General features: G+C 38.5%; 1 protein-coding gene across 5 annotated transcripts in view; it reads right to left on the reverse strand.

Annotated features, from left to right (window-relative positions):
* The window catches only part of LOC104930919 (cAMP-specific 3',5'-cyclic phosphodiesterase 4D), an 84,692-nt gene that overhangs the window by 54,137 nt on the left and 18,156 nt on the right, over window positions 1-12,399 (reverse strand). The window contains exon 1 of one of the 5 annotated variants that reach the window (XM_019268619.2): window positions 11,945-12,333. The exons of 3 other annotated variants lie outside the window; for them this stretch is intronic. In XM_019268619.2, the coding sequence (XP_019124164.1) occupies window positions 11,945-12,147 (203 nt within the window). In that variant the 5' untranslated portion in view covers window positions 12,148-12,333. Of the gene's footprint in view, window positions 1-11,944; window positions 12,334-12,399 lie in introns of those variants that run through there. One more of the 5 variants, XM_019268621.2, reaches the window with a different exon arrangement.

Genomic DNA, 12,399 nt, shown 5'->3' on the forward strand with positions numbered 1-12,399 from the left:
AAATTGGCTAGCAGCGGCCTTGCAAAGATGTAACAGTAAAGCACTGTTGGTAACACAAACAGTATCACTGCCAAGTCACATCTAGTTTGTCAAGTCTCAACCCTGCGTCCACCATGAAATATTGTTTATTAGCCCAGTTAATTTTTGCAATGAATCTTGGCTGTAATGCACGCTGCATATAAATATAAATTTTATTTTTCACTTGCAGTATGCTCAGAAGTTTTATGTTGAAAATCCAGCCCAATGGACACATTTCTCATCACTGCACACTCACCATTCTTTTTCACCATGGAAGTGCAGTGCGATACATCTAAAAAAACAGAACAAGAAACCATTTTACAGCTACTGATGACAAACTCTTGCCAATTAATTATTCTTACCGAATAACAATTAAGAACTCTTCAGCAACAAACCCATGATCTTTGCGTTTACTGCAGCTGATGCCCTACCTGATATTTAACATTTCCAAGTACTCCTTGGTACAACTCATTCTTAACAAGGAGCATTACCACAGCTTCTGCCACACCACCTGCCACTGTTTGCTCATCAATGGGATAGATATTCAGCTGTGGATTCAACATTCAGCTGTTCAACTGCAATAACACAGTTTTCGATGCCTTTGCCACTACTTAACATGCTGCATGTTGGTATTGCCAAATGAAATGGCAGGAGTTCAGAAAACAGGGCTTCAGGAATTAACATTTATGTCATGTAGGTCTCCATCCTTTTTTGTTGCTCAGTGTTATGTTTTTTGTGCAAGCTTGATGTGTTCACCAGGTCCACCTACTGTAATGTCTGATAGTGTTGGTCTGTCATGGGGGTTTCAGCCAAGTGTGTCTGTGTATGTTTGTGCACAGTATGTTTGCGTGTGACACCTGGAAACCTGGAAGTGTAAATAAGAGAAAAGAAAAGCGAGAGAGTTCCCTCAAGAGGCCTAAGACTGAGAAATCCCATGTCATACAAATAGCCTTCACTTAAGGGGTAGAAACTGGAGCCACACGCCCCATTAGCTACCTGAGCTATAAGACCTTATGAGATGATTAAACTGTTTGTTTCAAAGGCCCTGTCAAGCTCAGCTGCTTCTGGGTTTAAGGGTGGAGAAGAGCAGGAAACATGAAATCATTCTGAACCTGAAATCTTTGTCTGAATGGTGGCATAGCTTGCACATGGAAGAGAAACAGATATGCTGATGTTGGCAAAAGAAGACATACTGATCAACTTCTCGAACTAAGAAGCCTTCCACAGAAAATTAACTTGTGCATGGCAAGGCTGGATGAATACAGTATTCCTATTTTTTATTATTGCCCAGCATCCATCAAATGAAAAGGCCTAAGAACACTGAAATGACTGTTTTCCGGTGACAAAAAGCTAGCTGATAATAATCAGATCATGGTGTGCATGACTAATGAGTGCACAATATAATGCAAAACCTTTTTCCAGGATGGGTGGGAACTGAGTGAATGAATGAGTTTGGACACCATTTTTTCCTAAAATGAGTAGAAAAAGAGTAAATGTGGATTAATTTCTTCCCTGTAGTGGCAAGAAAGGGTGGAGATGGTGGAGAAAAACTGCAGCTTTATCTGATTAGCTGGGGACATGTTGCATTAAGTTATGTATTTCATTCCGGTTGAGTATGTTGTTTGTACTCTGTACTAATTTAACACTGTCTTCAGTTAATCAAATCTGAATCTCTATATTGCATATATAGGAGATTCTCCAGTGCTCTCCATATGCTAGGCCAGAATTTAAGTAGATCTGATCAACAGCATCTCAACTGAGGGACATGTTCCAGCTTTCTCTTTACAGCACCAGCTTGTTATTTAGGCTGTTTGGGTGGGTGAATGTAACTTACAAATCTTCCCTAATGCAGTTTTAATTCTGTTATGAATAAATGAAAACACAAATTATTCCTTTAATGAAATTATATCAATCTCTTGAGGCAAAGGTTGTCAATTTAATGGCTGTTAGTGCAAAGCAAACATCACAGACCTACTGTGAAATTAATATGTGAATATAACACAGGCTGTACAGTGTCTGGAGGTGTAGTGGTAGATACAGAGGCAGGTGAAGTACTGTGGGTAAACTGCAGCTTTGTTTCCCCTCACTGACTGATACAGTTGATATGAAAATAGGTCAGTAAACTCTCTGTCTCTTTTCAAAATGGTGGATACTTTAGTTGTGTTATATATTAAACATTTTAAAACCAACGAATTATTGTTTTGAGGCTTTGAGTAGCATTTTGAGACATTAGTATAGCAGCCCTGACGGCTTCATTTTTATTTTGACCCATTGTATGACAGCAAGACGATAAATAGTTTTAAACTTTATTCTGTTTTTTTGTGGGCAGAACTCAAATAAGATCAGAAACCACCCATTTTGTTTTTGTCTTTCAGATTTTGCAGCAGTGATGTATTCCCGGAGGAGGCTATTTATTGTCTCTGCCATGATGTCTTTTGTTTCTGACAATTAAACTGATAGATCCTAATTAATTTGGCAATGATATAATAATGATGAACTGGTTGTAGCAGCGGCAGGGAGTTGGCTGTTTGCAATGTTTCCCTACAAGATGTCCGGGCCTTCCTGTGTTAATAGATGAATCCCAATCTCTTGTTGTTGTTCTGCTTGTGTGTGAGTAATGGGCACAGAGATACCCCTTGACTCAACACACCAACAGATCTGCATCAATGTGATGAATCAGAGTCATTATGGCCACCGCCTCCTGTTTTGCTGGTGGAATGGATCTGTTGTCGTTGCTTCTTATATTACCGGTCAAACTAAAGTAATTACGAATATTACAGATTTATTGTTTTTCTATGAGGTGACAAGGAGTGGGGCACAGGGAGGGAGGAAGGTGACTAATCTGTTGGCAACAAGCAATCAGCAGGTAAAGTGGAGTGTTATTTCCAAAATAGCTGCATTTAAATAAACAGCTGATGGAGCTCACAATACCACATATGCTGCCGTACAGTATTATTTTTTTATTTTTGTGCTCTCCTCCGTATAGTTTGCTTCCTGTAGACCAATAAATGTTTTATAGTTAAAACTACATAAATGCTCGTGCCCAAGTCAAAGTAAATGCAAATTTTTTTTCAAATAATTTCAAATATCAATTGGGTCAGTTTATGCAAAATCAGACTGGTTTAACTGTGCCAATATTTACTGCACTTGCAATCAAAGAAATACTGTCTGCTGTTAGAGAAGTTGATCTATGCATTATAAATAATACCGACTATAAAATAATGTTGCCTTTATTGTTTCTTACAGGATTGTCAGGGATATTCTGTATGTAGCCACAGCTACTTAACTAATACCCACAGTTTAACAATTCTAACTCTCTTTTATCCTGAATTCTATGAAGTGTCAATATCAATAAATAAAATATCAGCAAGACCAAGGTGTATTTTTGCTTCTATCCTGCCACACACAAAGAGTAGTAAAACAAATGAGGTCAAGGTTTAGCAACTGCAGTCATTTCTCTGATCTGATGTATGTTGACTGAATCAGTGGGCATTGTTTACACAAGGGCAAGAAGTGCTTTACTCATCCCCTGTAGTTCTCACTAAGCTATTGCTGTGTGGCTGCCAGATGGATCAGAAACCCTATTTGCTCTTGTGATTGCTTGCTACTCAGAAATACATGGCACGTCACCACGCAACCCACTCTACTGCAGATAAGGGGAAAAAACTGCCTGGAGATTTTTTTCAAATAATAACAATAAGCTTAGTTGAGATTTGAGACTTCCCCTTCCTCCCTCCTTCATCCTGTTTCTGTTACATTAACAGAAAGTAATTTCCATTTATTACTAAAAGTAAAGATCTTCCTAATTTCTCAATTTCAGGCTTAATGTGTCACATTATATTTTTTAATCCCCTCTAATCCTCAGACCTAACACTGTAACCAACGTATGTGTCTTTTGGTATGAAATTGGTCAGGGAGAGCATGCAAACTCCACAGTACTGGTTGATACGAAGATGCTTGTGCCATGTGGATACAATTCATTTTGTCTCTCATGAGTGAAATGCCACTGGAGAGATAATAAAAGAAATTCTTCACATCGCAGACATTGTCTGTTGGCTCATTGATATGTTTAATTTCCTGTATCAGGCATTCATTGTATTCATAATTAATTGCTGCAGGCTGAATGGAAAGCATTTCACCATTTACAAGTTTGATCTCTGTCACAGATTTATATATCCAACATGATGCATCATGAAACACATTTTAGAAGTTTTTACACTAGACAAGAGAAAGAGACAGCTCCACCATGACACACTTAAAGGAATTAAATGAGCAAATGTTTCACCTGACAAGCCGATGTGTGTCAGGTCAGGCCATTATCAGTCTGATATCATGAAGCTGAACTACCATTCAAACAATTTGAGATGGACTGTGGGCAGTAATCTAAAAAGAATAAATCTCATGCTTAAGTCACTGTTAGTTTGTATCAAATGAAAGCAGACAATGGAAAAAACAAGGATTTCACAGATCTTGTTGATTTATCCTTTGGCATGCATGGAACATGCAGAACTTTACAAGCGATTAAATGATTTCACTAATAACCTTGGTCACAGTTTAATAACTGTAAAGGCTCAGCTACACCGAGTGTTTCTGTCACTTATAGTGAACAAAGGAATGGATCCTTCTATAATCGTACCATTAAAATCTATAATTGTTGCATCCCTATTCTTTACTACATATGTTTTTTTAATTTCCTGAATCAAATGAAACACAGTGGCTCTCAAAAGTAAGTAGGCCCTATTAAAAAATTTCATGTCAGCATGCAGCATATGTAAATGAACAACGTACGAATCATGTTACTACACGCATTTACAATGTATGTGTACAATGTGTTTAAATGTTCAGATCGTTCTGATGATTTGTATCAAAGCTACACCTTTGTTGAGGACAGAAGTGTCATTTATTGTTATTTTGCAGGAAGGAAGTCAGTGAAAAATGTATTCTATGAAATCATAACAGGGCATCTAAGCACCATTAAACATTACATCCTGAGTAAAATGAACAAACAAGTTTATCAAGTAGGCTGCAACAGCAGTTTCCAATAAACGCCTGACCTGTTTTCACCACGGGCGACTGGTCTGCCTGGGAAATAAGTAAACACTCTTAATTCTGCACCAGCAGAACTACCAGCTGTAGGCAAGACTAGACTCCATGCTTAATGCACAGAAATGAGATTGATATCTTTGTTCTCATGTAATTCCAGGGAAGAAAGCAAATAATAATATTTCCCAACCTGTTTCTTACAAATTTCTTAAAATTGCTGTTTTTGTGTCTGGTCTAAAAACTAGATGCACAATCGTGACTCAAGATTTTATGTCGTCCAATTTTTGTTTCAGTCTCCAGCTGCGTACAGACAAACTCTGGTTTGTGGTTTGTAATTGCAAAACTGTCAAAGAGGCTGTCTCGACTTTTTCGCAAACAAACAGCCCAGTGCTCTTCAGTGAGTTGAGGTACCTGGTTGTATTTTCCAGGACGGTCGTGTTGCTCGGTCGTCAGTAAAGACAAATTGAAACAAGTCTCTGCTGTTCTCTGTTCTCAAGGAGATGAATTACAGTCAGTACAGTCTGTTTGAAGAAACTTAATAGCCTATTGCATTTTTAAGACCAAATACAACAAGAGGTACACCTTGACCTCTTAAGACAATTTAATGCAACATATGTTCCTTTTCATGTTTGTCATTTCCATGTGAAGAGAAGAAAGTTCTGAAATCTGGGCCCAGTGATTCAGAGTATTGGTTTTCATTTGCATATTGATTATGTATTCTTGGCAGAACTGTGCATGTACTTTTTCTGTGTGTATAACTTGACAACAGGTTATTTCAGTTCTGCAGCCTTCATAAAGCCATATATTCTGACCTACCACATAACAATCTACCAAAGCTGCTCCACACCACAAACATTTTGGGGGTTTTAGCTTGTCTTCTGCTTGTCATTTGTCTGAAAGCAGTTTCTGACATCCTGACTAATTGTTACTGGCTAACAGCGCTGGCTGAGGAGAGGTTCGGGCTGTTTCCCTTGTCAGCTTTTCAATAAGCCACAATGATAATAAATCAATGTCGTGGCCATTAGTCACTTATCTTCACCTTTTACAAAATCTTTTTTTTTTTTTTTTTTAAAGAACAATAGTTTTTTCACTTTCTCAAAAGGAGTAACTTGGGAGACTGCTTGCACAGAAATAATCTAAACCCCTGGGCCAAAACATGATGGTATTCTATGGTAGTTATGGTAGAGCTTTAAAACCCTTAAACAAAAACAAAAAAAACATCAGCAAAACTACGAGTCAGACCATGGTATGTTTGTTTTTTTATTTGTGTTCCTTGAAAACAATAAAAGAAAAAAAAGATCCCTAGTTGTCTGAGGGTTATACACGCTGGAACTAAACAGGCAGTCAACAGCAGCCTTTGTTATACACGCTGGAACTAAACAGGCAGTCAACAGCAGCCTTTAATTTCACTAGAAAATCATCTTCCCTGCAATGGTCCTAGTGGCATTAAATGGTCTCTATGCAATGCAAAAGCAACATCCACACAACAACTGAGGTCAGCTCATGTAGGTATTAAACACCACTATATTAGCTTTCACACCTTTGTGTCTTTTGTTAACATGAGATTGGTTAGATAACATTTAGTTTTTCTGTCTCAATGGCTGCTCTTCACTCCTCTGATAACCTAGTGGGGAACCCTTTATGCCATTATCCCTGAAAAACAGTTGAGCTCCATAGCAACGGGTGTAATTTTTCACCATCCACGCATAAGAAGTGGTTTTCGAAGCAGGCCATTACAATTTCATGACCATTGGTCCAGATCACATTTTCTTACTCACTCCACTTGGAATGCATGAATTCATGGCCGACCTAACAGCCTGAGAACATCCTGGAGTCCAAAGGCCATTCCCTTTAAGAGCCTCCATCAACAGTAACCTGTTTCTGTAGTGTCATTGAGCAAGACAGTGGATCTTTACTTGACAATTCATTAAATTCAGCCTGGAGAGAAACCCTCAGCTTATACAAATGTCTGAAAGACAGTTTATCCCCGAGTGTGCATCTGCCCTGTTGGCTTTGCCAGCACATTCTGTGACATTTATGGGCTTATCAGCGAGCCCCGGGTTACAAATATTAACATGCAGAAATGGATGCCGATAAAGTGGCATGGAAATTAGCATTAGGGAAACACAATTTATATTGTCTAAGGAAAGAAAATTGAGTATGAATATTAAATTATAACAGTGAATAAGGTGTATACCTCAACAGAAGTTTAATGATCTGCCATGGTGGACAAAAACAGGGAGTTTAAACCTGCAAGTTTTCTTTAACAAAAACAGAATGCATGTTCTAAAAACATGTTAATAATACCCTCAGAGCAGAAATCTACCTGAAACTTTAGAGCATGATCATTAAAGCTATCAATTAAGATTAAGAAAATGTTCAATTTAAGAAACCTAGATTCGTAGATTCTCTGATATATAAGGATAATATGTCCATAATATGTCCTTTGTAACAAAGCAAGTCATACTATCGGTGCTTTTGAACAATATAGTACAGAAGTGGATTCACTTTCATTCATGTTTTACATCAAGTCTTGCATAACTCCACCCACCTGTACTGAGGATGTTTTATATTTAAAACTGATATGAGTCATCTGAAATGATACACAATCAGAAGTATTCTGGGACCCAAAAAGAAAGATGTATTTTACAAAGACTAAAAGCAGAGCCAGTGTCGTCATTGGTGGCTATAAAGCTGGCTGACTCATTGCTCTTACTCCTACCTACAGCTCAACCTGTTAAAATTCCCGTCATCAGTCACCGCAGACGGTATTCACACTGGGAAGAGCGGAAATAGTGTTGGGATGTAACTGACTAAGTGATAGGGTCAACAGAGAGTGTGACTATGAAGGCGAAATCTTTGACAGGACAGCCGAGGGCATTCAACAGAGGCTGATGTCAGTGAACTCAAGTGTGTCCATAATTAACTTTTTGACTCACTGCTGGATGGAAAAGTCAACCAGCAAAAATATCAAATTGCCTTTTTGTCACATATTCATTACAGTACAATTAATTGAGATAATACGGTACGGCAGAGCGAAATTAGGAGTTTACTTTCACAATACTGTTTCTATAGGCGCTAAAACACATATGGTAGTGTGTTGGTGTGTGTTAACGTGCAGAAATGTGTGTGTGTGTGTGTCAAACACCACTGTGGCAGATAGCCTTTTGAGACCTACTCGTCAAGCGAAAATTCTGCCTGCATGTGGCACTTGGTAAATGTGTTAATGTAGGGACCTGAAACCATTCATTTACATTTATATTTATAATTTGTTTTCACACAAGCAGTGACACACACACACCTCCACACACATATTGTATGATTCTCACCTCATGTGTAAATATATATTCTTTGCTTTTATTATGGTTTATATGTATTATTTTATCAAATCTGAGGTCTGGCCCTGAATGTAGCTATTTTTGATGTATTTGTAATGTAGTTAGCTTGTTTTCCACTGTCCAATGGGTGTTTTTATACACTAATTCTCTAAAATGACAGATTAATACTGTAAATTTGCAGACATTTATCTTTAGTTTTATGAACCTAATGGAAAAAAAATTACATGAAAATGCTGTAGATGGACTGGGCTGTTTCCTACCGTGAAAATATTAATCTGAAAGTTATCTTATTTTAATGTTTTTTTACATAATATGTATGTTGTTTTACAGTATAATGGGCATTTATCAACTATAAAATACTGTATTTGAATTCATTTTAAATGTTAAATCTACTCTGTATTATTGTATGTAGTTCTGTAATCCAGTTACTTACTGTAATTTTACAGCATCCGTTTGGAAACTTTGCTGTCAGTGCTTTTACAGTTTTTATTACAGTGTAGAGAATAAAAGAAAACCTCAGGTTTCTTTGTGATTATCTTCTCAGTGTAATCTCAGGGGACGAAAACAGCACTTCTGCTTGTGTGTGAAATGCCTCTGAGGCGCGACGAGCCGCTGCCTTGCTTGTTGACAGCAAGCAGCATCTGGGGAGCAGAGCTGTACTGACAGCGGTTTTCATACCTGTTCACCTCGGCTGCAGACACTGTCCAAATGTGGAGCTGTCATTGTTTTCACCTAACTTGCTGCACTATAGGACACATAAAAACATGATGCAATGTGACAATGGGTAGTGTTTTCACTGAATCTAGATGGAAAGAGAATGAATCAGTTATGAACTATGACGGCAATAAATCTTTACCGAGAAAAACATTTGCAGTTTTCTGCAAAACCCATGTTGAATAAAATAAATCTTTTACTTATGTCATTGTAATATGTAATATATATATAATTTGATTTGATTTGAAAAGAAAAAATAAACAGAAAAAAGAGGTAAAACGCAAACACCGGCCATCAATCTCTCCCCCGGCAGTGCTAGGGTACTAAGACACAGAAGCAGAGCCCTTCATCAGCCTGACTGATGAGGTTTACTGATCAGTTTACTGTTAGCTACTAAACCATTACCCACATCTCCTCCATCATCCTGTAAAGTTCATGGAGTATGAAATAGAGCCCAGCCTGAATAACAGACAGACTGCTTCACTCCAATCACAGTTATTTCAAAGCCTTTTAATCCTGCCAGTGCCATCGTTAAAAATCCTTCCAAAATAAATCCTTCTTTATTTTATTGCATGTTGGATTTATGATTCATCTTGACAATAAAGAGAATTCATTAATCTGTAATTGCATGGTTCTTAACTTGCAATAACAGGTAATTGCATTAAACTGCATGATTTCCAATACCACAGCATCTGTGTTTTCTTCCCACAGAGGAACTGCGAAACAGGTCAGCAACAGCATGAAAATTTACATGAAAGTCACGTGAACCTGATCTCCCAGAAAGCCATGTTGACAAAACACAGACACGTTTCCAAGGATACAGGTTATACGGTGCCAGCCATACTGAACTTCCTCCACAGCCATCTCGATGTTAACAGGCTCCAAGAAGTCACTGAAAATGAACGACTCTTCAACACAAACACTTTTTCTGGTCCATTGATGGAAACTCCAATGTGCGGACAAGTATTCTTCAAATATAGTTACAATCCAAAATAGGAAGTGCATAACACATTACAGCACAAATGATACAAATTACAACTATTTCTCTTATTTTGGTGAAATGTTTCCCCTCTGATGTACTCCGGATGCATACATATCCATAAGTGTTGCAAAATGCCACGGCAGCTGAGTGTCTGAAGTTTCTTTAGAAATCCTGATAACTCCAGCTAATTTGCGACAGAAAATATATTTGAGGGATCATGTTTGTCAACACAACGTAATTTGTAAAAGGAAGAGGAGATTTTCAGGCCTGTGGTCATGGAAGTGATGTCAGAAAAAACTGACACCAAAACTGGAGCCAGGAGGGCAGGCAATGTAACCAGGCTCAGCAGAAGCAGAGCAGGGCAGCATGGCATAGAGGACGTTGATGGAGGATGTTAAGGGTGAGGAAAAAGAAAGAGTAATCAAGCAAAAGTCACCAGACAAGAGTAAATAAAAAAAGTAAATTAAATCTCAGACTGGTTTTTAGTCATCTAATAAAAGGCAGATGCTGAGCTGGGCTTCTTACTGTCTACACTTGCTTGATGTTTGGCTGCTAGCCAGGTTGTCAACGCACAAGTTTTTGATCATAAGTAATATAATCATAAAAGATACACGTGTATAGTGCCAGAGGAAATGAAATGGTGGTCAGAGAATGTGTAAAAGGGCAGGGAACAAAAGGCAAGGGAAGGTACTGTGGGGGTAACAAAGGGCAGAGGGGCATTTGCATTAAGACCTGAAGTTGACAAGCAAACAATAGCACAGGGGGCAGGAAGGGCACATATTTAGCATGTCACAGGACCAAGGCCTAAACACTACGGGGCTGCTAGATGTTTCAAGATGTCACCTGATTAGCCATTAGTCCGCACTGTCCCCAATGTGTATTGCGTTGATCAAGGAACACAACCCAGTAAGGGCTAAAGGCTTCTCTTAGACATTACTTCATTCAAATAGTCTATACTATGTTAATTGTGTATTTTCTTCATCAATAGCTGTCCGTAACTGATGCACTCCAAACTGGGGGTACTAAGTCACAATAAATACCAACTCAAACACAGGGCTGACATGATAAGACACTGGCTTAGAAACGCACTGCACTAAACAGCGAGTCACATAAGAAATAATTTATTCTTCATCAAATATAGAAAAACATCGACTTTATGATCTAATTTGTTGCATTTCTTTGCATTTTTTAATGACAAATCCGATTTAATGACATTTAGGAGAACATTTAGAACCATGAAAATGTACAGCCCCGCTAATAATTAACTAATCTAATATTAATTCATCTTATCAGTGCTTCACTAACCCCCTGATATTCATCATCTATTTATGTCAGCAGGGTGACAGGAAGCAGAGACTCTTCAGCACTGATACCCCAGGCTACATGTTGTGGCTAACTATGATAATAATGACCTCTAGACAGTCATCAATCATTGCTCCATATGGTCTCCAGGAAATTAGTATCAAACAGGGTGGATGGAGGTAGATTGGAGATGTTTGGTGGTTATTTATACAGTTTTATGTGTGAGTACAAATCATTTCAAACAACAAATAAAAAGTACTTATATAATATGCTTTCTGTGGTTTGTAATTAAGCAGATTTATTATATCCTTTTTATGTAAGTACCTTCTAAATGATTAAATGAATGCACCTTCCTTCATAGGAAACATAATAATAAATGCAAGACAATAAACTGTCATCAGTCATCGCTGCTCTGTAACAATAACGTTGACGTTAATGTTTGAAGTTTGGGACTTAATCTTAATCTTTGCAAAGTTAATTTAAGCGAACAAGCAATCGGATTATAACTTGTGGATTGTTTAGACACTTCAGAGGGGAAAGAGGTTACCGTTTCAAGGAGGTGGGCCAGGACATGCGTGGCTTCTTCAGCCCGGGTCGCAGCTTCTCCAGAGTCCGGTTGCGGCACAGGTAGCGCTCGGTGTCCGAGTTGAAGCGCTGTTTGATCCGTATGTGAGTCCTGGGCTGTCGCCACAGATGTTTGGGTGGCTTGGCGAGCCCCGCTCCCTCTCTGCTCAGCGTGGTACACTCCATTTTCTACTTTTACTGTTATTTTGTTTCTTTTTTAACGTTGACCGTTACAAAGAAAGCGTTGGGCTGACTGTTCGGTTGAGGAGGAAACCTCGCGCTTCTAACGGTAAACGGACACAGAGCGGCGCGCGCAGCACGGTCCGCTGCTGTCCACGAGCCGGAGTGCTGAAACTAGTCTCTCTCTCTCTCTCTCTCTCTCTCTCTCTCTCTCTCTCTCTCGCCTTTTATTGCTCTCAGTCTCGTCTCTTGCTCTCC

This window comes from Larimichthys crocea, chromosome XVII (genome assembly GCF_000972845.2).
Source record: "Larimichthys crocea isolate SSNF chromosome XVII, L_crocea_2.0, whole genome shotgun sequence".
Taxonomy (NCBI): Eukaryota; Metazoa; Chordata; class Actinopteri; family Sciaenidae; genus Larimichthys; species Larimichthys crocea.